This window comes from Sapajus apella, unplaced genomic scaffold (genome assembly GCF_009761245.1).
Source record: "Sapajus apella isolate SASKATOON/1434 unplaced genomic scaffold, GSC_monkey_1.0 scaffold194, whole genome shotgun sequence".
NCBI classification, from domain to species: domain Eukaryota; kingdom Metazoa; phylum Chordata; class Mammalia; order Primates; family Cebidae; genus Sapajus; species Sapajus apella.
The window spans coordinates 246,413-272,951 of NW_022437134.1; the positions used below are offsets into that span (position 1 = coordinate 246,413).

The following is a 26,539-nucleotide window of genomic DNA, read 5'->3' on the forward strand; positions in this document are numbered from 1 at the left end:
AACAGTTTGCATATGATTACTACTTTTTTTTTTTAGAATCCTTGAGAGTTTACGTGAGGATGCTAGTAGTTCAGTCCTGAATGAAAAGAGAAAAAGAGAGAAAAGAACTCCAAATTCAGCTACATCAGAAAACTAGAAAACACGGTTTCGGTGCATACACTGGGCAGAACGTGCACATTAAAACTCACTACCCTGCTGTGAGCAGCCTTTGCATTCATTACATGTTATGCTAACATACTGGATTTATGTTAAATTCCACAAACTGAATGTTTTTATAGAAGGGGAATGTGTAGGTTATTATTAATTCAAACTCCGCTTTTCTGATTACCAACCACATGCCAGACACAAGTGACACACTAGAAACACAAGCATAAGATACCAGCTCTATCCTCAAGGAATGGGCAGCATAGCTATTTAAGCGCTGGCACCTGCCAGTCCTCTGAATGGGGAGTGTGATTTTAGGGTCAATGCTAGGGACTGGCGGAGAACACAGCCACACCATGGCCTGCCTGCCTGCCACCTTCCAGACCTCCCCACACCCGCGGAGGCCCCTGGCCTCTTTTCTTTCTCACCCACACTCAGACCCTGGGTGACCTCATCTGATGTGACCTCCAGTATATCCCCAGCCCAGGCTTATTCTTTTAGCTCCAAACCTGTAGACCCAAAAGCCCGCTGGGCATTGCTACAAGGATGTCTAATAGGCACCGCACATTCACACACATAAATCCAAACTCACGACAGAAAGCTTTCCACCAGACAGGACCTCCCCAAGTCCTCTCCATCTGAGTTTCTTGGCTCAGGCCATACCCTGTGGGACCATCTTTAACTCCTCCCTTCCTACCCATCCCTCTCCCAACTTCCAATCTGTAAACAGATTCTATTGTCTCAACCTTCAAAACACATGCAGAAGTCCACCTCTTACCCACCAGGAGCTAAGCCACTGGCATCTCCTTGCTGGCTTGTTCAAGAGTCTCTTAGCTGGCCTCCCTGCCTCTGCCTTGCCCCTCCTGCAGTATATTCTCAAAAGAGATGCCAGAGCAAGGCTGTTAAACACAGCCTATCATGTTACTCCTCCCCTGGAACAAAACCTTCCGAAGGGTTGCCATCCTATTCAGAATAAACCCTGAAGTACTCACTACGACCTAGCAAGGCACCACCACTGAGCCCAAGTCACCTCTCTAGCCTCAGCTCCTGCCTCTCTCGCCGCCACCCGCTGCCCCCAAGCCACACCAGGCTCTTGCTACTTGCCCTTCCTCCTACACGGCTCTTCGGTCTTGGTCAGAACTGCACCTTCAGAGTGACAGCTTTCCTGGCCATCCTGACTACAATTTCAGTTCTCCTCATCCTGTCATCCTTGGTCCAAATCACTGTCCCCCAGCAGCCACAGACGTTGGGGCTAATGCTGGTCTTACGTCCAGAACATCGGCTACCTCCGGCGGTTTTCATCCATGCTATTTACTTCTCTGGTCCTAGTGTCTACAGCAATGCCTAACACATACTTGGCAGTGAGCAATAAACAGCGTATTGAATGAATGACTACCAGGACAGAGAGAAACTATATTACACATGGTCGAGGAAGGCAGGATCTTCAAGAACTCCAGAGATCAAAGGAGGGTGGATCGTTTTTTTTTTTTGAAACGCAGTCTTGCTCTGTCGCCACGCTTGAGTGCAACGGCACAATCTTGGCTCACTGCAACCTCTGCCTCCTGGGTTCAAGTGATTCTCCTGTCTCAGCCCCCTGAGTAGCTGGGACTACAGGTGCCCACCACCATGCCTGGCTCATTTTTGTATTTTTAGTAAAAACAGGGTTTCACCATGTTGGCTAGGATGGTCTCAATCTCCTGACCTCGTGATCCACCCACCTCAGCCTCCCAAAGTGTTGGGATTATAGGTGTGAGCCACCGCACCTGGCCAGAGTGGATCATTAATCATCCCTGAAAGGAAATACAGCATCAACTTAGAAGGAAAAGTCCCCATGATATCCTACAAACATCATATAAGTTTTTATCAGCATGAACAGAGACCTTTAAATGCAAACACCTTTTCTATTTTGATCCCACAAGCAGCAGCATCCAGTGTCCGTATCATCATGTCAATTTGGTTGTCAAGGAAAAATAAGAGATAAAAACAAAGTAACATCATGTAAGAACATAACTGTTCTCCTAACTTGATGATTTTCACATTTTAAGTCATATGACTGACACTAAACTGTGTATTTGACCTTAACCAAGTCTCTCACATAATACTTCAGCCTCAAGGTATCCAAATGATGGAGGCAGGAGGCAGACAAACACTAGGCAGACAGGGGCAGGAACCAGTGAAACCCAATCTTCATGCCACACTTTAAAGTTAAAGCCTGAAAGCCAATCTACGAGTCTCGGATAAATCCAAGGACTGGATTTAGAATCTCTCTTGCTTGTTTCCTCTCTTTCCCTCCATTCCGTTTCCCTCCCTTTCTCTCCTGCCCTTCCCTTTAAAAAATAATTTTTTTAAAAAAGAGAGAATCTCTCTTCCTGTTTGGTTGCACTTTCCTCTGATTAATCCCCACCCTTCACCTATTTTACACATACCTACCCTTCTTTAATTGGCTTATTACACTGTTGTCCCCACCTTTGGGTGGTGACTTTATTTTAGCCTTTTTTGCATACCCACAAACCAATTGGCATACACTCCTCATTCTGGGCCCATAAAAGCCCTGGACTCAGCCGCCAAGAAAGACCACTCAACTCTGGGTAGAAGACCATCGCTGAGTCCCCTCTCTGCTATGAGCTGTTTCATCACTCAATAAAACTATTCTCCACCCTCTTTACCCTTCAATTGCCAGCATAATCTCATTCTTCTTGGATGTGGGACAAGAACTAGGGACCCAATACATGCAGGTACAAAGAAGGCTGTAACACTGTGGCCCTCTGCCCTCTGCTGGCAAATGGCAGCTGCCCCACATGACAGGAAGCAGCAATGGGAAGCAGCATCAGGGCAGAGCCAGCCCCAGAACTATAGGCTGGGACAGGGCAATGGGTGTGACACAGCTGTTGACACACCGTAACATCCCCTCTTCTTGGGCTTCAGGGTTGCAAGCACCCCTACATGGGTGCCATTGCCTTCCCCCTGTCTGGACACTGGAATCTACCGTCCCCTCGTCTGGACGCTGGAGTCCACTGGGAGAGTTGCTTGCCACATGTCCAGCTGTAAGCTCTGCAGAGCCCACACTCGGTTGCTGGTGCTTGGAACAGCTGGCAGGACCCTGCACTCACTCACTCTCACACCCACTCAGGCCAGGGGCTGAGCATGGAGTCATGGTGGCCATGGCATCCATGCCAGAGTGCAAACCAGGTGCCACCGGGCGGGTCAAGCAGACAGGGCATCTCCTGCGGCAAGCCTGGACCCAAGCAAGGCCTAGGCAGGCTATCACCAGCCAGAGGTCTCCAGCTGGCAAAGTGGCTGAGAAAAATCCTGCATCGCAAATAACAACAGTAAAAAAAGTAAACAAATAGTACACAGCTGTAAATAGCACAACTGTGTCTGACAGTTATTTTAAAAACAAACTTCACAAGATCTACACCTGGTCAACATGCTCTTAGGGAGTCAGGGCTCCAGCTTCCTCCAGCCACCTAACACATTTACGCGGTGAGCTGCTACAGACCATTTAAATAGATATTGGCCACACACATTAGAGTTTTCCAACTCAGATCTTGGTAAATTTACGTTGTAGCTGGCAGGAAAAGTAAAAACAATGCCTTTCAGAATGACAGAATTAAACCAGATGAAAATCTTCCTTTACAGACGGGGGATACTTGATAGAAGGCAAATCAGTTCCCACAAAGGATGAGAGGACTAAAGCTAGACCGCTACTGGGGAAGCGATGGGTTTCGTACTGACTTAATATATCTTGCCAAGCATAACAGGATAGGCAAAAACACCAACACTCCACACACACACACACACACACACACACACACACACACACACTCCCTCCCTCCCTCCCTCTCTCTCTCTCTCTCCCCCCCCCCCCCTTAGGACCCCAAGAAACTAAGACCGATGAGACAAATTTACTGTTTCTCTTTCTCGTCACGGAAAAGAAGCCTGGAGGATCTACTGGTTACTAAATGGAAGACAAAAACAAAAACGATGCGTATACTGCCATGTACACGGCATGTTTCTCGCCTCCAGCCAACCAGTAACTTCATAAAAGTTAAGAGAGTTTCCATCCCTTCACGCTCGGCTGCGGGAAGGCTACGCTTTCACCCGCCGCTCGCGTCCCCGCCCGGACCGCGGCCGCCCAGTCCGCCACGGCGCTTCTGCCCGCCCGGCAGGCCCCGCCGCCCTCCACGGCCGACCTGGCGCAACGGACTGTGCAGCCACAACCTCCGGAGCGTTCCGGACGGAAACGAAAAGCAGCAAAAAGCTCCAGCGCGACCGACGGCCGGATCTGCGGCGCCGTCCCCCTCCGCGCCCACCGCCCACCGCCCACCGCCCAACACCGCCCCACGCTCCCGCAGCGCCCGCACCCGTCGCTCTGGCCCAGCCTGACCCGCCCTGGCGTGCCCCGGGGCGAGTCGCGGCAGCTTCGCTCGAGGAGGGGAGGCCGAGGGCAAGGCGAACATCATCTCCCGCGGAAAGGCCGGCCCCCGACAACTTCTCACCTGCGTCCATCTTTCCTGTCCGGCCGCCGACTGACCTGAGCGGCGTCGCTCCGACGGGCCCGCAGCGCGACGCGGCGACGGGACGCCGCGGGGGCCAATCGGGGCGCGGGCGCAGGCGGCGAAGATGATACGGCGCGCGACCGGAAATACGCGGGAGCCGCCATTTTGGCGTACGGCCGGGCGGACGCGAGCCCCGGGGTGCCCCGTGGGTGGCGTGGGGACGTGTCGCGGGACGATGGCTCGCTCTGCTCTCCGACGGGACACTGCGTGCCATGGGTGGCGCTTCCTCCTCTTAGAAGACCCAGGAGCAGTTGTCGAGGCGGTAGAGGCGGGCTGGTTACCCGTCCGAGCAGCCATCTTGCAGTACGGACGTGCCCGGCGCGCCCATGTCGCCGTACGGAGTTGCCGAGCCCGGGCAACTCCCCCGCCCGCCTGCCCGCCTGCCGGCCGACGCTGCGAGGGTCCGCTTGCGCCCCGCTGGTCCCGAAGACGCCCGAGCGCGCGGCGGGAGAGGGCGCGGTGGGGGGCGGGGGCGGGACCGCGACGGGCGCTGAGCCGCCATCTTGCCGTACGGCGCGGACGCCGCGGGCCGGCCCACGTCCCGAGCCGTGTCGCCGCCGCGCTCCCTCCCTCGGGGCGGTCCGCGGGCGGGCGGGCGGCGAGGGCCGGGGCCTGGCGGCGCGGCTGGGCCGAGGCCCGAGATGGTGATCTGCTGTGCGGCCGTGAACTGCTCCAACCGGCAGGGCAAGGGCGAGAAGCGCGCCGTCTCCTTCCACAGGTACGCGGGCCCCGGGCCGCCACGCCCCCGCCCCGGCCCCACGGGGAAACTGAGGCCGCGCGGCCGGCCCGAGCGCAGGGGCCGGGGGGCGCGGGCCTTGGCGGCCGGGGCGCGGGGCGGGGGCGCGGGCGCTGTGTGACCTTGGCCCGGCCGCCGTCTCTGGGCCGGGTTCGGGCAGCGCGGCCGCCCCCACCCCGGCCGCCCGGGTCCGCCCTGCGCGCGATGGATCCGGCCGGCGCCGGGGCTTCAGACGCCGCACGTTCTAGAAGCTGGACCGGGGCCGCGACTGCTGCCTCTCGGGACCGCGGGCGGCCGGCCTCGATGTCTGCGAGCGGGAGCGGCGCGGCAGGCTGGCAGCCCCCGGGAGGGCTTTCCGGGACGCGGGGCCGCTCTGAGAGCCCCGGGCGGCCGGCCGGGGACCGCATCCTTCCGCGCCCGGGGGCGCCTGGCCCGGGCCCGGCTCTCGGCCACTTCCCACGTGGGCCCCCGCGGCAGGGCCCAAACCCCCTTCAGGCCTTGTGGGTTCAGGCCATTTCAGTGAGATTTATGCGGATTGCACGCGGGAGGCACCAGAACAGGGAACAGACTTTAAAAACCACTTTGCAGATGTTGCTTTTTTATGCTGCGTGGTGTTAAGTTTTAAAGACGGGAATGGCACGTGTTATTTATAGTGTTATTGAAAGTTCACGGTGTTCCGCTGTACATCTGCAATCATTACAGTGTATCAGAAGAATTAGTAACGTTAGATTTCTTCACAAGCAGCCAGCACGCTTTCTTGACAATTTCTTTCAGAGCTTGTGTCCTAGAAGTTTTGTTACTGTTCTTGAAAAGGAGGCGACGTGTTGCAACGGTCTAACATGGTATAGGGGAAAGGGCAGTGAAATTGGGGGTGAGGGGCCTGTCTTTGGAGTTGGCCTCACAAAGCGTTCAGAAAGGCGGTTAGAAGGTCTGTTGCTTAGTATGCCCCAGTTCATCCTGTTAGGGTTTGTCCTGGTCCACACTGGCCTCAGGTGGAGCAAATAGCAGTTAGAACTGATCTCTCCACCCCTCATGTGCACATTTGGGCGTGTTTTTTTAATTTTTTATTTTTTTTGAGATGGAGTCTCTGTCACCCAGGCTGGAGTGCAGTGGTGCGATCTTGGCTCACCACAACCTCCACCTTGTAGGTTCAAACGATTCCCCTGCTTCAGTCTCTCAAGTAACTGGGATTACAGGCACGTGCCACCACGGTCTAATTTTTTGTATTTTTAGTAGAGACAGGGTTTCGCCATATTGGTCTTGAACTTCTGACCTCAAGTGATCCGCCCACCTCAGCCTCCCAGTAGTGCTGGATTACAGGCGTGAGCCACCGTGCCCGGCCAGGCCTGTTTTCTTAAACACAGAACTTGCCTTAATGAAGAAATAGTTATGAAGAATCTTTATTAGATAATAAAGAAGAAATGACTAAGTATCCTATTCAGTATCTTCCAGTGCTGCTTGTTTTTTTCCCCAAATTTTAAATTATGGTATAATACACATAACATGAAATTTACCATCCTAACTCTTTTTGGAAACAGAGTCCTACTCTGTCACCCAGGCTGGAGTGCATTGGTGTGATCAACCTCCTGGACCCAAGCGAAACTCCCACCTCAGCCTCCAGTGTACCTGGGATCACAGGCACGAGCTGCGGCTCCCAGCCGTTCCTAACCCTTTTTCAGTGCAGTCCGTAGCAGTAAATACTTTCACGTTGTTGTGCAGCCATTGTCACCATCCAGCTCCAGAATTATTCTTACTTTGTAAAGCCAAATCCCTGCACCCGTGAAACACTAACTCCCCAGTCCTCCTCTCCTTACGCTCTGGCAACCCCCATTTTCCTGTCTCTATGAATTTGATTAAGTACTTCATATGAGTGGTGCCATGCAGTGTTTGGCTTTTTGCAACCGGCTTTTTTTTTGGAGACAGAGTCTCTCTGTCACTCAGGCTGGAGTGCAGTGGCGCGATCTCAGCTGGCTTCAAACTCTGACTCCTGGGCTCAAGTGATTCTCCTGCCTCAGCATCCCGAGTAACTAGGAATATAGTGCCACCTCGCCTGGCTAATTTTTATATTTTTAGTAGAGACAGGGCTTCACCATGTTGGCCAGGCTGGTCTCGAACTCCTGACCTCAGGTGATCCTCCCACCTCCGCCTCCAAAAGTGCTGGGATTACAGACTTGAGCCACTGCACCCAGCCACAGCTGGCTTTTTCATTCAGTATACTGTCGTCAAGATTCATCTGGGTTGGTTGAGTTTTTTGAGGGGAGAGGACGGGGTCTCTCTCTGTTGCCCAGCCTGGGGAGCCCTGGTGCAATCCTAGGTCACTGTAACTTCGAATTCCTGGACTCAAAGAATTCTCAAGCCTCAGTCTCCCCAGTAGCTAGAACTGCAGGTGAGCATCACTGTGCCCTGCCCCGGGCTCGCCGACTTTTATAAGGAGCATTTTTACTCCTGGAGGTGGACATGCAGCAGGACCACAGAACCGCAGCTCTGGAGTCTTCTGGAGGGCTCCACATTCTCGGCTGCTTGCGCACAGCTAGGGCTGCCTCTGTGCTGTCCTGACCTCTCACTCTCCCATCTCTGTAGAAGCTGGCCCTGGCTTTAGCACCCAAAGTCTTACCTTCCAGGCAGGTCGGAGGGTTGGTTAGCAGTCAGCTTCTAGGGGCTATTTCCTGCTGTCCCGAGGCCATCGTTGCCCTGTCTCTAGCATCCTATGTCCCCATCGGGCATGTACCACAGCCTGGGAGGAGTTAGTTACCTTCATTCCCATCTGCCCTGCAGACTGTAAGCTCCTTAAGGCTAGACAGTGGGTCTTTCAGATTTCTACTCCAGTAATAATTGCAGATAGAAGATGTTCCTTAAATCTTTTTGAAGTAGTTTTTTTTTTTTGTAAAAAAATTGTAATAATTTTTTCTTTTCATGAGGTCCAATCAGCATTGAAGTATTTTTTTTTAAATGGATGAAATCAGTACAGCTTTGAGTGTTTTACTTTTACAGTTGATCATTTTAAAGGGAGACATTATTTCTAATTACTTTGCCGTTTGTCTTGTAGGTTCCCCCTGAAGGACTCAAAACGTCTAATCCAATGGTTAAAAGCTGTTCAGAGGGATAACTGGACTCCCACTAAGTATTCATTTCTCTGTAGTGAGCATTTCACCAAAGACAGCTTCTCCAAGAGGCTGGAGGACCAGCACCGCCTGCTGAAGCCCACGGCTGTGCCATCCATCTTCCACCTGACCGAGAAGAAGAGGGGGGCTGGAGGCCATGGCCGCACCCGGAGAAAAGATGCCAGCAAGGCCACAGGGGGCGTGAGGGGACACTCGACTGCTGCCACTGGCAGAGGAGCTGGTTGGTCACCATCCTCAAGTGGAAACCCAATGGCCAAGCCAGAGTCCCGTAGGTTGAAGCGAGCTGCTCTGCAGGGTGAAGCCGCACCCAGGGCGGCCCGGGAGGCTGCCAGCCAGGAGCAGGCCCAGCAAGCCCTGGAACGAACTCCAGGAGACGGACGGGCCACCACGGTGGCAGGCAGCCAGGGAAAAGCAGAAGTGTCTGCCGCAGATGCTGGCAAGGAGAGCCCCACCTCCTCCGTGGAAGGGGCTGTGGCAGATAAGAGCGGCATTTCCGTGGAGGACTTTACGCCCCCGGGATCTGGTGCGTGCAAATTTATCGGCTCGCTTCATTCATACAGTTTCTCCTCCAAGCACGCTCGAGAAAGGCCGTCTGTGCCCCGAGAGCCCATTGACCGCAAGAGGCCGAAGAGAGATGTGGAGCCGAGCTGCAGTGGGAGCAGCTTGGGGCCCGACAAGGGCCTGGCCCAGAGTCCCCCCGGCTCGTCACTCACCGCGACACCGCAGAAGCCTTCCCAGAGCCCCTCCGCCCCTCCTGCCGACGTCACCCCGAAGCCAGCAACGGAAGCCGTGCAGAGCCAGCATAGCGACGCCAGCCCCATGTCCATCAACGAGGTCATCCTGTCGGCGTCGGGGGCCTGCAAGCTCATCGACTCGCTGCACTCCTATTGCTTCTCCTCCCGGCAGAACAAGAGCCAGGTGTGCTGCCTGCGGGAGCAGGTGGAGAAGAAGAACGGGGAGCTGAAGAGCCTGCGGCAGAGGGTCAGCCGCTCCGACAGCCAAGTGCGGAAGCTCCAGGAGAAGCTGGACGAGCTGAGGAGAGTGAGCGTCCCCTGCCCGAGTGGCCTGCTGTCGCCCAGCCGCGGTCAGTACCAGAGCGTCTCGTTCTGTGCTCTCTTGCCGCTAGGAGGGGTTTCTCTGCAAGGTGGCCCACGTCCCCTCAGCATTCCTGGGGGGTCTCGAGCTCCCTGCGCTCTCAGGAGGAAGTGCTGGTCGTAGCCATACCTTGTGGACGAGGGAACCCAGGTTAGAAAGCAGGCCTCGCTGCACCCGGTCCCACGAGGCATCTGTGTGTGTAGGGGTGTAGCCTGTAAAGGGGGCAGGCAGCGTGCGTTAGCGGGGAGCACCGGAACAGCTCTGCAGAGAGTGCACAGGTCAAGGTGGCTTCTGTTTCATACCTTAACGCAACAGAAATTCCAGATGACTTAGGGGCTAAATGAAGAATGAGAGTAAACTCTCAAAAGAAGCAAATATCAGAAACTATTAAAGTCATGAGGAAGTTCTTTCTGTTTACATTCTGATGAATATTCTTGAAGTTAAATCGTCATGAACATGAATAATTATTTTAACATCTATTCAATTAAAACATCTATTGAGGCCAGGCTTCGTGGCCCACACCTATAATCCCGGCACTTTGGTAGGCTGAGGTGGGCAGATCACTTGAGGTCAGCAGTTTGAGACCAGCCTGGCCAATATGGTGAAACCCCATCTCTATGAAAAACATACAAAAATTAGCTGGGTAGGGTGGTGCACGCCTGTAATCCCAGTTACTGGGGAGGCTGAGGTGGGTGGATCGCTTGAACCTGGGAGACAGAGGTTGCTGTGAGCCAAGATTGCACTACTTCACTCTGGCCTGGATGACAGAGTAAGACTCTGTCTCAAAAAAAAAAAAAAAAAAAAAAAAAGCCATACACATCTATTGAAATACAATACATTCTTAGCCAGGTGTGGTGGTGCGTGCCTGTAATCCCAGCTACGTGGGAGGTGAAGGCCGGAGAATAGCTTCGCCCTGGGAGATGGAGGTAGTGGTGAGCCAAGATGGTGCCACTGCGCTCTAGTGTGAGCGACAGAACACGATTCTGTCTCAAAAAAAAAATACAGTACTTTCTCTGTTGCAAAAATTTAAACTGCAGAAATACAGACTAAAAAGTGGTAAAAATTTTCTTACGCATCTCCCAAGTTTTATTTCTTGTTGCTATTAAAAATTTGGTGTGTGAGGCAGGCACAGTGGCTCATGCCTATAATCCCAGCACTTCGGGAGGCTGAAGAGGGAAGATGACTTGAGTCAGGAGTTCAAACCAGCCTGGGCAACGTAGGGAAACCCCATCTCTATAAATAATTTTAAAATAAGCCAGTATCGTGGTGCATGCCTGTGGTCCTAACTGCTTGGGAGACAGGCAGAAGGATAGCTTGAGCCTGGGAGGTGTTCGCAGTGAGCTGTGATCGCACTACTGCACTCCAGCCCAGGTGACAGTGAGACCCTGTCTCAAAACAAAAGTTTTCCTTTGTAATTTTTATGTTTATTAGCTCTGTTTTCTGTTCCCTGCCCCCTCCATTTTGCTGTTAAGTACTTCTTAAAATTGGTTTCTAGATGTTGTTTACATATGATGGATGGTTTGTTTTGCCTGTTGTGTACATAGGAAAACCATTTTCCTACCACATTGTTGATTTCACCTGGATCAGTGTTTGTCACTAAGTATATGGTAGACAAGGTTGCAGGGCTCCCTGGATCCCCAGGGCAGCAGCCACTAGCATGACCAAAAAGCCCGTCACATGCATTTCCGATTGCCTCCTGGGGAGGGGTGTGCCTCTGAATACCGTTGATCTAGATTTTCAGATCAAATCTAGATTTTTGGATTTTCAGGTTGAAATTGTATACTACTTTTCTCTTGGAATTTTACTTTTTTAGACATCATCTCACTCTTTTGCCCAGGCCGGAGTGCAGTGGTGACATCTCAGCTCACTGCAACCTCTGCCTCCCAGGTTCAAGCAATTCTGCCTCAGCCTCCGACCTAGCTGGGAGTACCGGCACTTCTCACCACACCTGACTACTTTTTGTGTTTTTAGTAGAGACAGGCTTTCTACTACCATGCTGTCGACAGTGGGAGCCACTGTACCAGGCTATCTCGGAATTTTGAAGCTGTTTGTAGTTGTCAGAGCTGATGTCGCTTTTCTTCTCTCTTGGTTAAACTTCCTGAAGTTTGTCGCCATTACAGGTTTTTCCAAACAGCCAGGCCTTCCTGTCTCTGAGTTGTTAATGCTCGTTAACCCTCACATCTTTTCACTTTCTTGGGTTTTTTCTTGTAGTTCTGGTTCCTGGCGTGTTCCTTAACCCGACAACGGAGACTGTGGCTCTTCTGTTCCTTGGCGACGTGCCATGGACCTGCCTCTCTCTGCTCTTGTTGCTGTTCATTTCTGACTCGTTTGTAATTCCAGCCTTGATGCCCCCTTTAACCCTGTGGTTATTTAAAAGGGTATCAACAGATTTTTAAATGCACACAGATGGGGGTAGGGGAGCTAATTTTTTGTAGTTGTTTTAAAATTTGACTGCATTAAGGTGTAATGGTAAGGTTTCTGAAGGCGTTCCGCTTTTTGGAATCCTTTGAGACTTCACTGTGGCCAACACGGTCCCTTTTTGTGAATGTTGCAGTGTGGCCTGAGAAGAACGTGTCCTCACCACTCCTTGGTTACATTGTTATCACCCGCAGCGGGCACTTGCTTGCTTGTGTTGGTCAGCAGACCCGACTATTTCCTAGCTTCCTGTCAGGCCCTTGGTCGCTGGTTTCTGAGAAGGGTAAGCCGGCCTCCCGCCGTGCCTCCAGAGGCGCCCATTCCTGCTCGGATGTCCAGGTTTTGCTTTTCAAATCAAGGCCATGCTGTTTATGCGTAAGTGTTCCTGTTACCCGCATGAGAAGCCCCTTTTTGTCCTATTTAAAGTCTTATTTCTTCATCTCCTTCTTTTCAGCCTTTTCATATTTTATGGTTATATTGTTAACTCAATCTAAAAGTCTTTTTATAGAGTAGTCATTTACAGTTGTGATTATTGATAAGCGGGAATTTGGGCCTATTTATTTTTTAATTTGTTAGGCTTTCTCACTGTTTTCTTACTATTATTCTAGGGGATATGTTTCCATTTTTTCTTTTATTTTTTAGAGACAGGGCTTTGCTCTGTCACCCAGGCTGGAGTGCAGTGACACTATCACGGCTCATTGCAGCCTTGACCTCTTCCTGGGCTCAAGTGATCCTCCCACTTCAGCCTCCCGAGTAGCTGGGACTGTAGGCGCATACCACCACATCTGGCTAATTTTTAAAATTTTGTAGCAATGGGGTCTTACTATGTTGCCCTGGCTGGTCTTGAACCCTTAGCTTCAAGTCATCCTCCCGTCTCAGCCTCCCAAAGCTCTGGGTTTACAATTGTGAGCCACTGTCCTTCGCCCATCTTCCAGTTTTAGACACAGACATGGGAGCCCCTCTTTGTGTAACTGTTGAGCGCTGACGGGTCCTGTGTGCCACGCTCCCTAGATGGAGGCTGTATATGCCATCCCAGTTCCAGGTGGTTCTCATTCCTCCCCATCAAGCAACCGTAATTACTAGATTTAAGTATACATTTTACTGGTTACTTTATTTACTGTTATTTATTGCATCCAAGTTTCCCCTTCTTTCTGGCAGTATTTAATGACTTTTTTTTTTTTTTTTTGGAGACAATCTCAGACTAGAGTGTAGTGGCATGATCTCGGCTCGCTGCAGCCAGAACCTCCTGGGCTCAAGTGATCCTCCCACCCGAGCCTCCCGAGAGCTGGAACTACAGGCATGTGCTGCCATGCCTGGGTAATTTTTTGTATTTTTTTGGAGAGATGCCATGTTGCCCAGGTGAGCCATCGCACCGGCCTTGACTTTTTTTTAAAACAATTCATACTCCAATACAATTTTGAGGCGGGCGCTGGTGATTGTTGTGGCAGTCCCAGGGTGGATGGCGATGGCTGAGACTTTAGGGAGGACCTGGCAGCGGTGGTGATGCTGGAGGACTGGCTGGGTTCGAGGGGTTGAGAAGCAAAAGAGCAGCAGGCCAGCTACAGGGATTGAGCCTGAGCACCTCAGGGTGCCACGCGGCAGAGGCTGGGGAGGACAGGAGAGAAGGGTGAGGAACAGTGTGAGTGATCTTGGGTACTGAGGCCGGTACCAGCCTCCTGGAGTTGGACAGGTGAGTGTGGGGATGGGGGAGCAGAGGTGTTCGAAGCCTTGGGGTTGAGTGTGGTTCTATGCTGGGCTTCCATGCCCTGGCCCAGGAGCAGGCCTTGCTGTGAGAGGGGCAGCTGAGGCAGGTACAGGGGAAGGCCAAGGGGGGCTGGATGCCCCCTGGGGGTAGTGGAGAGAAGGGGGGGCTAGACCCCCCCACCCGCACCCCCTGCCCTGTAACGGAGAGAGGGAGACTAGACACACTCCCTGTGTGATGGAGAGAAGGGGGCCAGACGTGCCCCCAGGGGTGTTGGTGACTGAAATCCCACTGGAGAGGCTGGTGGAGCCCGGTGGAGAGGGGGCCAGTGATGAGGGGTCAGGGCCAGGTTTGGCAGTGCAGGGGAGCGGGGCAAGCAGACCGGAGCCAGAGGGAGTGTGGCTCCAGGGAGTGTGTGTCAGTGGGGAGGGCTGTGCCGTGGGGAGGGCTGTGCGGGGCTGTTCGGGGCTGGGTCTTGGAGAGCAGGGACAGGTGGGGAGAGTGTGCCGTGGGGAGGGCTGTGCAGGGGTGGGTCCTGGAGAGCAGGGACAGGCGGGGAGAGTGTGTCAGTGGGGAGGGCTGTGCGGGGCTGGGTACTAGAGAGCAGGGACAGGCCGGGAGAGTGTGTCAGTGGGGAGGGCTGTGCAGGGGTGGGTCCTGGAGAGCAGGGACAGGCAGGGAGAGTGTGCCGTGGGTAGGGCCGTGCGGAGCTTGGCCCTGGAGAGCAGGGACAGGCGCAGGCACTGCCCTGTGTGCCCTGTGCCCTTGTACCGATCGAAAGGTGAGGCCAGGCCAAGCTGGCTGGGCATGCGGGGTGGGCACAGGGGTAGGCACAGGGGTATCAGGAGCGAGGGTGTGGTGGGAGAGGATGCCCTCCCCCAGGTTGCAGTCTGCCTCGCAGCCACCTGTGGTGCAGGCCCTGGGTCTGTGCTCTGTGTTCTCGCCGCCCATGTGGGTTTGTTCTTCAGTGACAGACTCTTTTGGTCGTTCTTCAGGGTTTATATGGAAAAGGCTACACACGTGTCACATGTGTCCATTCAGCTCGTCATCTTTAGCCAGTGTCTAGTTTTGGGCAAGTTCCCCAAACTGAAGGATCCGGGCCCGTGGGCTTCAGAGGTTGGTCCAAGCCACCCTCCAGAGGCGGTACCCACTCGTGCTCAGTGGACGAGGTGCTCTTCTCTGCCAGCAGTGATTCCTTGAGGGCACGTGTTAGTGTTTCTATGAACCACAGGCTCGCCGTCTTGCTTGCCAACTGAGTTAGAAACGTTCTTGGTAGAGTAAGGATACTAATCCCTATTAAATATTATTCACCTGTTTCCTAGGTTCAGTAATTTGACACTTGCTTCAAAAATGTTTTCATTCCTTTATAGATTCATTATCTACATGTAATTTTGAGATCTGGATTTTCAAAATCCAAGTTCAGCTGGGAGCGGTGGCTCACTCCTGTAATCCTAGCATTTTGGGAGGTCAAGTTGGGTGGGTCGTGAGGTCAGGAGTTCAAGACCAGCCTGTCTCTACTAAAAGACGGTGAAACACTGTCTCTACTAAAAATACAAAAATTAGTGGGCGTGGTGGCAGGCGCCTATAATCCCAGCTACTGGAGAGGCTGAGACAGGAGAATCGCTTAAATGGGGTGGGGCAGAGGTTGCAGTGAGCTGAGATTGCACCACTGCACTCCAGCCTGGGCGGCAGAGTGAGACCCTGTCTCAAAAAAAACAAGTACAACACAAGTGAACCTTAATGTAAACTATAGACCCTGTTTGTAACAGCATATGAATATTGCTTCATAACTTGAGATACACAGCCACACTAATGCAAGATGTGAATTATGGGGGAACAGGGCAGGGATGAGAGGGCAAAGGAACCCTCTGTACCATCTGCTGGACTTTTCTGTTCCAAAAACAATCTGTCAATAAATGATAAATGGAAGCTGGAGAGTGGGAGAAGTTCAGACAAAACAAGGGTGCTGGAAGAGTGATAAACGGTGAAACTAGGGACAGGTGTGTGGATTTATTACATTATTCTGTTTAATTCGTAATGTTCAAGATTTTTCACAATCAAAGGTTTTTCAAAACTCCAGATTAGTGGCCAGATTCGGTGGCTCATGCCTGTGATTCCGGCACTTTGGGAGGCCGAGGCGGGCGGATCACGAGGTCAAGAGATTGAGACCAGCCTGGCCAACGTGGTGAAACCTTGTCTCTACTAAAAATACAAAAATTAGCTGCGCGTGGTGGTGTGCACCTGTAGTCCCAGCTACTCAAGAGGCTGAGGCAGGAGAATCCCTTGAACCCGGGAGGTGGAGGTTGCAGTGAGCTGAGATTGTGCCACCGTACTCAAGCCTGGAGGCAGAGTAAGACTCTGCCTCAAAAAAAAAAAAAAAAATTCCAGGCCGGGCACGGTGGCTCAAGCCTGTAATCCCAGCACTGTGGGAGGCCGAGGCAGGTGGATCACGAGGTCAAGAGATCGAGACCATCCTGGTCAACATGGTGAAACCCCGTCTCTACTAAAAATACAAAAAATTAGCTGGGCATGGTGGCGCGTGCCTGTAATCCCAGCGACTCAGGAGGCTGGGGCAGGAGAATTGCCTGAACCCGGGAGGCGGAGGTTGCGGTGAGCCAAGATTGCGCCATTGCACTCCAGCCTGGGTAACAAGAGCGAAACTCTGTCTCAAAAAAAAAAAAAAAAAAAATTCCAGATTAGCTGGACACAGTGGCTCATGCCTATAATCCGAACACTGGGAGGCTGAGGAGGGTGGATCACCTGAGGGTCAAGAGTTTGAGACCCACCTGGCCAACAGGGTGAAGTCCCGTCTCTACTAAAATTACAAAAACTAGCCAGGCCTGGTGACACGTGCCTGCCCAGCTACTTGGGAGGCTGAGACAGGAGGATCACTTGAACCCGGGAGGCAGAGGTTGCAGTGAGCCGAGATCGTGCCACTGCACCGCAGTCTGGGTGACAGAGTGAAACTCCGTCTCAAAACAAAAAAAAAGTGTTAACAGAGAATAGAAGGAATAACTGTTTTCCTTTTTATGATGTTAGCGCTAGGTGTTTTTTTTTATTATTTGTGAGACAGAGTCTTGTTCTGTCGCCAGGCGCCAGGCTGGAGTGCAGTGGTGCAATCTCAGCTCACTGCAACTCTGCCTCCCGGGTTCAAGCAGTTCTCCTGCCTCAGCCTCCTTAGTAGCTGGGACTACAGGCGTGCACCACCACGCCCAGCCAATTTTTGTATTGTAGTAGAGATGGGGTTTCACCACGTTGGCCAGGTGGGTCTCAAACTCGACCTTGTGATCCACCCGCCTCAGCCTCCCAAAGTGCTGGGATTACAGGCGTGAGCCACTGCACCGGGCCCTCGCTCTAGTTTTTTTACATGTCCTTTATCAAGCTGATGAAATTCCCATTTATTCCTGTTGCTGAGAGCTGTTATGTATGGGATGTTGGAATGTGTCAGATGATTTTTTTTTTTTTTTTTACCTGTTAATGTGATCCTGTGATTTATGGTCATATGATTTGCCTATTGATGTGATGGGTACTTTAATTGATTTTAGAGCACGGAGCCAGCCTTGCATACCTGGAGTAGATCCCAGTGGGTTGTGGCATATAATTCTTTTTATACTTTTTTTTTATTCAGTCGCTAAGGTTTTGTTAAAGATTTTTGCATCTGTGTTCATGAGAGATATTTGTCTGTAGTTTTCTTTTCTCTTTTTCTTTTCTTTTCTTTTCTTTTTTTTTTTTTTTTTTTTTGAGACAGTGTCTTGCTCTGTCACCCGGGCTGCAGTGCACAGTGCAGACGTGTGATCTCGGCTCACTGCTGTCTCAGCCTCCTGCTCAGGCGATCCTGCCTCAGCCTCTCGAGTAGCTGGGACTATGGACACGTGCCATTACACTGGCTAGTTTTTTAAGTCTTTGTAGAGAGGGGGCCCAGCCTGCGGCCCAGGCTGGTCTCGAACTCCTGGCCCCAAGTGATTCTCTCACCTTGGCCTCTGAAAATGTTGGACTACAGGTTGAGCCACCACCCCCAGCCTGTAGTTTTCTTGTAGTGTGTGTGTTTTGGTATTAGGGCCTTGCTGGACACGGAGAATGAGTTAGGAAGCATTTCCTCTGCTACTGTTTTCTGGTTTCATTTCTTTCTTGAATGCTTGGTAAACTCCACCAATGAAGCCAGCAGGGCTTGGTGCTTTCTGTTTTGGAAGGCTACTAATTATTCCATTTCTTTAATAGCTGCTGTGACATAATAAAAAATGTACATTTGGTCTCTGCCCCAGCGCCTAAGTCTCCTGAGCAACATGGTGCTCTGAGCACCGTCCATTCTCAGAGTCCATCTTTGCCCTCATCCCTTGGAATGTTCCAGTGAAGTGATTCTTGGCAGGGGGGTTCCTAGATGAGGGCTGCTCATCAGAAAGACCCAGCCATAAACAGAAGCTGCGGACATTTAGCCCTACCTCCTCCCTCCTACAGGAAGGGGAATGGGGTAGAGTTAATAATTGATCATGCCTCTGTAATTAAGTCTCCATTAAAACTTCACAACTATAGGATTTGGAGAGCTTCCAGGTTGGTGAACACATCCATGTGCTGGATGAGGTGATGGTGCACCCCAACTCCACAGGGGCACATGCTCCTTGCCCAGGACCCTTCCAGACTGCTCCCTGTGAGCCCTGCCTCTCGCTATTTGTTTGTGTCTTTAAAAATATCCTTTGTAAGAAATTGGCATTAGTAAGTAAACTCTTTTTGTGGGTTCTGTGAGGCTCTCTAGCAGATTTTCAAATCCAGGGAAAGGGCTGTGGGAGTCCTGGATTTGTAGCCAGGTGGTACAGAGGCTGTTAGTAACCTGGGGCTCCGTGCTTGCCATTGTCCTCAGAAGGGGCCAGTCGTGTGGGACCGAGCCCTCAACCTGTGGGATCCACACTAACTCCACTTCATGCCAGAACTGAACTGATATGCAGGATGCCCAGCTGGCATCAGAGCGTCATTCGGCTTGGGAAAGACTGATCACGGAAGTGTCCTGAGCGCGTCCAGAGGGAAAGTTTGCTTTTCCCTGTATTCAGTGTAAGCCTATTCGGATGATTAGTTTTGCCTTGTGTGAGTTTTGGTGGATGTGTCTTTCAGGGAATTGGTCCATTTCATCTACCTTATTAAATTTGTGGGCATGGAAGTGTTTGGAATATTTGTTTGTTAACCTTTTAAGGGGCATGGGATTAACAGTGATTCACCCCCCCCTCCCCTTTTTTTTTAATATATCAGTAATTTGTTTCTTCTATTTTTTTTACCTTTTTTCTTTCTTGAAACAGGGTCTCTCTCTGACACCCAGGCTGAAGGGCACTGACGTGATTTTGGCTCACTACAACCTCTGCCTCCGGGGCTCAGGTGATCCTCCCTCCTTAGACTTCTAAGTAGCGGGGACTACAGACACATGCCACCATGTCCTGTTAATTTTTGTATTTTTTTAGAGATAGGGTTTTGCTATGTGGCCCATGCTGGTCTGGGACTCCTGGGCTCAAGCTGTCTGCCTGCCTCAGTCTCCTAAAGTGCTGGGATTGCAGGCATGAGCCACTGTGCTGGCCTCTCCCTTTACTTTTAATCTGTGTCTTTGTATTCAAAGTGAGTTTCTCTTTTTTTTTTTTTTTTGGAGACAGAGTCTTGCTCTCTCGCCAGGCTAGAGTGCTGTGGGTGGATCTCAGCTCACTGCAACCTCCGCCTCCCTGGTTCAAGCGATTCTCCTGCCCCAGCCTCCCAAGTAGCTGGAATTACAGGCACACACTACCACATCCAGCTAATTTTTGTATTTTTCATAGAGATGGGGTTTCACAATCTCCTGACCTAGCGATCTGCCCACCTCGAACTCTCAAAGTGTAGGGATTACAGGTGTACAAGTGTGGGCCTGGCCTCAAAGTGGGTTTCTTTCTTTCTTTTTTTTTTTTTGAGATGGAGTCTCACTCTGTCGCCCAGGCTGGAGAGGCAATGGTGCAATGTTGACTCACTGCAACCTCCACCTCCCAGGTTCAAGTCATTCTCCTATCTCAGCCTCCTGAGTAGCTGGGATTACAGGCACACACTACAGTGCCCAGCTAATTTTTGGTAGAGACGGGGTTTCACGTGTTGGTCAGGCTGGTCTTGAACTGCTGACCTCAATGATCCACCCACTTCAGCCTCCCAAAGTGCTGAGATTACAGGCGTGAGCCACTGCACCAGGCCAAGGTGGTTTCTTATAGTCAGCATATATTTGGGACCAGGCGAGGTGGCTCACACTTGTAATCCCAGCTTTGGAAGGCTGATGTGTGAGGATTGCTTGAGCCCAGGAGTTTGAGACCAGCCTGGGCAACACAGTGTGACCCCATCTCTCAGAAAAAAAAAAAGCAAATTAGCTAGGCATGGTGGTACACACCTGTGGTCCCAGCTACACAGGAGGCTGAGGTGACAGGATCACTTGAGCCCAGGAGGTTGAAGCTGCCGTGAGCTGTGATTATGCCACTGGGCAACAAAGCAAGACCCTATCTCAAAAAAAGAAAAAGAATGTCTTTTCCTAAAGAATAAGAAAAGGGCCCGGCTTGGTGGCTCATACCTGTAATCCCAGCACTTTGGGAGGCCGAGGCGGGTGGATCATGAGGTCAGGCGTTCAAGACCAGCCTGGCCACATGGTGAAACCCCATCTCTAAAGGGCCGGGTGCGGTGGCCCACGCCTAGAATCTCAGCACTTTGGGAGGCTAAGGCGGGTGGATCATGAGGTCAAGAGATGGAGACCATCCTGGCCAACACGGTGAAACCCCGTCTCTACTAAAAATACAAAAATTAGCTGGGCATGGTGATATGTGCCTATAGTCCCAGCTACTCGGGAGGCTGAGGCAGGAGAATTGCTTGAACCCGGGAGGTGGAGGTTGCAGTGAGCCAAGATCCCCGAGATCACGCCACTGCACTTCAGCCTGGGTAACGAGCGAAACTCCATCTCAAAAAAAAAAAGGGGGGGCTGGGCATAGTGGCTGGTGCCTATAATCTCAGCTACTTGGGAGGCTGAGGCAGAGAATTGCTTGAACCTGGAAGGCAGAGACTGAAGTGAGCCACTGTACTCCAGTCTGGGGGAAGAAGTGAGACTCTGTCTCAGAAAAAAAAGAATAGGAAAAGATTTCATTTTGCTTTCACTTATTCCTCTGACACTCTCTCTTTTTTACATACATTTTGGTTTCTGATGTATATCATATTTCTTCTCTCTGAAGAACTTTTAATATTTCTCATAGGGGAGATATACTGGCAGTGAATTCTCTCAGTTTTTATTTAAAGAAGTTTTTTTGTTTTGGTTTTTGTTTTGAGACAGGGTCTTGCTCGGTCGCCCAGGCTGGAGTGCAGTAGCGTGATCATCTTGGCTCACTGCAGCCTCTGCCTCCCAGGCTGAAGTGATTCTCCCCCTCAGCCTCCCTAGTAGCTGGAACTACAGGTACCTGCCACTACGCCCAGCTAATTTTTGTATTTTTAGTAGAGACAGGGCTTCACCATGTTGGCTGGGCTGGTCTTGAATTCCTCACCTCAGGTGACCCACCTGCCTCGGCCTCCCAAAGTGCTGGGATTACTGGTGTTAGCCACCCTGCCTGGCCTAAATACATCTTTATATTGAGTTTTCAGAGATTTTTTTTCCTAAATCTCTTTTTCAGTGATACAGGAAAAAAGTAAGTCTTTACTTCTCCTTTGCACCCAAAGAATAGTTTCACTGGATATAGAATTCTATTTTTTTTGGTTTTAGTTTTTTTTTTGCTTGTGTGGTTTCTGACAGGTCTGCTGCAGTTTTTACTCTTTTTGCTCTACATGTAAGGATTTTTTTCCTCTTGCTTCTTTCAAGATTCTCTGTCTTTGGTTTTCTACAGTTTGAGTACAACATGCCTGCGCATAGATTCTTTGGTATTTATCCTGATTGATGTTTTCCAAGCTTCCCGGATCTGTGGTTTTGTGTCTGTCGATAATTTTGGAAAATTCTGAACTATTATTAATTCAAATGTTTCTTCTGCTCCTTCCTTTCCTCTCTTTCTGGCATTCCTATTGTGCTCATTCACACTTTTGTGACTGCCCCACAGTTCTCCAGTATTCTGATTTTTTTCCATTTTTGTCTCTTTGCATTTCAGTTTGTGAAGTTTCTGTAGACATATCTTCAGTGATTCTTTCCTCAGCCGTATCTACCCTGTTGATGAGCCCTTGAAGAGTCTTCATTTCCGTTCGTGTTTTTGGTTCACGGCATTTCCTTTTTGTTCTTTTGTCTGTCTCTCCTCTTACGTTCCCCATGTTTTCTTGCCTGTTGCCCCCTTTTCCATTAGAGCCCTTAGCGTATTAATGATAGTTATTTTATTATTATTTTGAGATGGAGTCTTGCTCTGTTGCCCAGGCTGGAGTGCAATGGTGCGATCTTGGCCCACTGCAGCCTCTGCCTCCCAGGCTCAAGCAATTCTCCTGCCTCAGCCTCCCAAGTAGCTGGGATTACAGGTGCCCACCACCATACCCAGCTAATTTTTGTATTTTTAGTAGAGATGGGGTTTCACCATGTTGGCCAGGCTGGTCTTGAACTTATGACCTTGTGATCTGCCTACCTCAGTCTCCCAAATTGCTGGGATTACAGGCATGAGCCACCTCGCCCAGCCTTTTTTTGTTTTGTTTTGTTTTTTGTGTCTTTTGTCGAGATGGGGTTTCACCATGTTGGCCAGGATGGTCTCAGTCTCCTGACCTCATGACCCGCCCGCCTTGGCCTCCCAAAGTGCTGGGATTACAGGCGTGAGTCACCACGCCCGGCCCTATTTTTTATCTTTTATACCTAAAAGATTACTGTAACTTTTCTATGTTTAGATGTGTTTTAGATACACACACAGCAGTATTCGGTACATGCTGTGGTATGTAGCCCAGGAGCACGGGCTCTGCCATGCGGCCCAGGTGTGCAGGACAGTGTGCCCTCCAGGCTTGTGTAAGTGCACTCTGTGATGTTTATACAATGATGAAATTGCCCATAATGCATTTCTCAGTGCATCCCCCCATCAGTAAGTGCCACGTGACTGAAAGGTAAAGCAAGTGGGCCTTCAGTGGAAGGCAGCACCTCATCCTGGCTAGCGGTTGGACTGCGCTGAATCTCAGCGGTGGCTTGTTTTGCCTCCCTGTTGCAGTTTCTCTGAGTGTGCCTTCCTCAGCCAGCACCTGGGCCTTTTGCGCTCCTACCTGTGATGTTACGCAGGAGCCTGCAGGACTGGAGGGACGTAGGCTCCAGCCTGTGACTCTGTTTCAGCCCTTTAGTGGCCCGTGTCCCTGAGCTGTGAGCTTCCTCCTCCCTGAGGGGGTGAGACGGGAAGACTGGCGGGGCTGGGTGATAAAATGCCCTTCCCCAGCCGAGGTGAGTTCCTGGTGAAGTCAGCTTCACTGCAGAGCAGGCCTTTGCCTGGAGAATGCTCTGGGCTTATTTCAAGGTGGTCACCTCCCCCTCATCCCAGAGACATGAGGTGATTTTAATTTTTCTTGGCTTTTCATGGGGAGAACTTGATGAGGTTCCTGGAGGTAAAAACCGTGAAGATGTAGGACCCAAGGAGATTCTCGCGCCTGCCATGTTCAGCCTCCAGCATTTTGTCCAAGTCAAGTTCCCACCAGCTCCGTCTCTATAGACTGTAGATTCTGCTGCCCGTGAGCTGATCTCGCTGTGATTCTCTGTGGCAGGAGTGGCATCTGTGACCTCACTTCTTTCAGTGTTTTTTGGTAGTTGTTGTAAGGCTGTGGTGTGTGGCTCCAGGCTCTTTACATGTGAGAGTTGAAACCAGAGGCTCACTCCCCAACCATTGTTTCTGTTAGCTAGAATGTTCCATTGCTAGCATGTGGGAAAGCTACCCATTTTAGTACTTGGCCATCATATCAAATTCACTTGTAAATTCTAATAGTTCTTCACTTGAGACTTTTGGATTAACGAGATAATCAAACATAACATCTGCAAATTATTTGTACCCACTTTATGTCCTTTTTTTATTTTATAGAAGTACTTGCTGGGCATGGTGGTATGTGCCTGTAGTCCCAGCCACTCAGGAGCCTAAGGCGGGAGGATTGCTTGAGCCCAGGAGTTCTGGGCTGCAGTGCGCTATGCCAATCGGGTGTCCACACTAAGTTCGGCATCAATATGGTGACCTCCTGGGAGCCACCAGGTTGCCTAAGGAGGGGTGAGCTGGCCCAGGTCAGGAACGGAGCAGGTCAAAACTCCCGTGCTGATCAGTAATGGGATTGTGCCGGTGAATAGCCACCGCACTCCAGCCTGGGCAACATAGCGAGACCCCGTCTCTAAAAAAATAATAAGAATAAGAAATACTTGCTATATTTTCTCTCCATCATGATTTCTGTTTTTCCCCTTTGCATGCAGCGCCTTCCGTTTCATGGTTAATAAGTTGAGGGCCTTGATGTCACTTTAAAACAACAGCTCCTCCCCACCTGGGACGGCCGCTGCCGGCCGAGCAGCCAAGGCTGCCATGCGCCCTATTGTACTAAGCAGTAAGTGTCCCTTTCTGTGTGTGCCTTGGCAGGAAACACTGTGTCACTAACACAAAGAGATGTGAGGGTGGGAGCTCCAGGAAGGAGGTATCTGTCCCCAGGTCCCAGTGGGAGCATTTGCTCACTTCCTGTCCTAGGTTCCCGGCCACTTGCCAGGAGACAGAACAGTCTCTGAGCCTCTGCATCCAGGTGAAGAGGAGTGTTCGGCCAGCCTCTAGGCAACAGAAAAGGACATGCCAGGGGTGGCCAGAGGGACTGCTCTGGAGAGAAAGAGCCTTTAGGATGCGCCTTGCCTTCCTCTGCTGTGGCTGGTAGAAGAGGCTCAGGGTAGAAGTCGCACTCCTCACTCTGCCCAGACCTCTTGCCAGTCCCTCTTTCTTAAAAGTCGCCTGACCTCCAAAGCTCCTTCCAGCTCTGAAATTCTGTGATCTAGGCTGTCATTGTCTTTCACTTTCTTCTGAGACGTGATCTTTCATTGTGGAACTACAATTCCCAGAATGCAACCCTTTAAAGTTAGCATTTACTTCCTGCAGAGCCATTAACAGCCAGGTGCAAACATTTCCCGTCAATTGGCAGAAAACAACCTTGAGGAACCTTGAGGAGTGTCCGGAGTTTAGAAAACTTAGGGATGGGTAAGCCTGCTTTCAGTGTCTTGGGCCCAAAAATGAAAATTTAAATTTCTTGCAGGAAATTTAAATTTTTGGTGTGCATTTTGGTTGAGATTTTAATAAAAGAAAAATGAAATCAGAAAAGAAATGCATAGAAAAGTCTGATTTATTTGAAGAGGTGGAAAGTGACAAATAGACTAAATCCTTTAAAATATTTTTCGTTCCATGTTTAAATTTATTTTTTCTAATGACGTATAATTTACAGAGAGTAAAATACACTGATATTGCGGTCACAGTTTGATGAATTGTAACATACATCTAGGCTCATGTAACCTGGTGTTTGGATTCCAAAAATATCTTACTGGTCATCCTCACCCCCATCTATGCCTCAGTGACCAGGGAGACAGTGGCTAGGGAGCTGCCACGTTCACTGCAGCCCGAAGAGGTAGAAGGTGCAGGGGGAGCCGTCCCAGGAGCAGGTGAACCTGGGTGGCGGAGCCAGGAGGAGGCGCCCCACCGCTTGTTTACTGCCCAGCCCGTCGTCCCTGTCCATTAAACTCTATTAAGAGTCAGAGCAGATAACAGCCAGCTGGGAGGGCTGTGGGACAGGAAGTATTTCTCAGCCTTTAGATGCTCCCTCCAGAGGCCGGTTTTCAGCCTCTGCCTCCATCTAGTTGCTTAGCCATGTGTGCGCCTTCCATTCCAGTCAGGAAGGAAGTTACTTTTTCTACTCAAAAGGGTTTCTTCTGAAGAGCCACCTTAGAATTCTCTAGTCTTTGCATCCTCTCCTGTTCCCAAGCGTCCTGCAGGCCCCGTGCACCGGAAGCAGCAGCTGCCTGCAGGGTAGCTCCTCTCCAGGGAGCTGCTTGCTTCCCTGACCTGGCCTGCACACAACAGAGTCCCCTCAAAGCTCACTTCCAGCACTCAGCAGCCTCTCGCCACCTGCTCTGACAGGGACATCCTCCACCTGCTCAGGCGCTGCTGCTCACCAGCTTGGTGGCGGGCCTCTCTGGTCCTGACGCCGGGGCTCGCCCTCGGCTCTCGTACGTCTGCACCCGCCCTTCTTGCTGGGTGGCAGGTTCCCAGCCAGGTTCCCTTTCAGGCTGCCGGCGATGCCAGCTGCTGGCCGTCTCCACCCCACCTGTCTCTCTCATCTCACTCTCATTTCCATCTCCCCTGGGCTAGTCTTCTAGGCAGGTCAAGGAAGAGAGCCTGGGCCACGTCACCCCTTCTACATAAAAGGCACTGGCCCATCCAGGCCCACCTGGGGGGACAGACGGTCCAGGTCAACTTGACCAGACTTCAAATAAGCCCAGTTCTCCCAAGGAGCCAGCTGTCCTTGCCAGCCCCCTGACCGAGTTCTCCCAGGCATCTTACGGCAGAGGCTGTGGGCTGCTCCAGCTGCAGGACTGGGGCAGAGTGCGTCCCCACGGGCACCCTCCCTGCTGCTGGGCCAGTGGGGCCGGGCCTGTGTCAGGGACTGGTTCCCCGAGGGACACAAAACCTACTCAGAAACACAGCTGAAGGCAGTGGAGAGCTCTCCTGATGTGTCGGGAGCCGTGGGTTTAGGGCACAGGATGTGCTGGGTGGCCGCCAGTGGCCTCCTCACTCCCACCTGGGAGAGGGGAGGAATGGAGAGGTGGCAGGCGGGAGGCACTGGGCGAGGCACTGCGTGT

At 51.3% G+C, this 26,539-nt stretch overlaps 2 protein-coding genes across 6 annotated transcripts in view; one reads left to right on the forward strand and one right to left on the reverse strand.

Annotated features, from left to right (window-relative positions):
• ATG4B (autophagy related 4B cysteine peptidase) overlaps positions 1 to 5,015 on the reverse strand; it is a 35,736-nt gene extending 30,721 nt beyond the window's left edge. Inside the window, exons 1-2 of one of the 4 annotated variants that reach the window (XM_032269558.1) lie at positions 4,897 to 5,015; positions 4,644 to 4,825 (exon numbers count right to left, since the gene is read on the reverse strand). In XM_032269558.1, coding sequence (XP_032125449.1) covers positions 4,644 to 4,825; positions 4,897 to 5,000 — 286 coding nt within the window. In that variant the 5' untranslated portion in view covers positions 5,001 to 5,015. Of the gene's footprint in view, positions 1 to 4,508; positions 4,622 to 4,643 lie in introns of those variants that run through there. The other 3 variants (XM_032269555.1, XM_032269556.1, XM_032269557.1) reach the window with 3 other exon arrangements.
• Positions 5,016 to 5,122: 107 nt separating this feature from the next.
• Positions 5,123 to 26,539, forward strand: part of THAP4 (THAP domain containing 4) — a 45,191-nt gene continuing 23,774 nt past the window's right edge. Inside the window, exons 1-2 of one of the 2 annotated variants that reach the window (XM_032269553.1) lie at positions 5,123 to 5,421; positions 8,486 to 9,645. In XM_032269553.1, the coding sequence (XP_032125444.1) occupies positions 5,345 to 5,421; positions 8,486 to 9,645 (1,237 nt within the window). In that variant the 5' untranslated portion in view covers positions 5,123 to 5,344. Of the gene's footprint in view, positions 5,422 to 8,485; positions 9,646 to 24,778; positions 24,888 to 26,539 lie in introns of those variants that run through there. The other variant, XM_032269554.1, reaches the window with a different exon arrangement.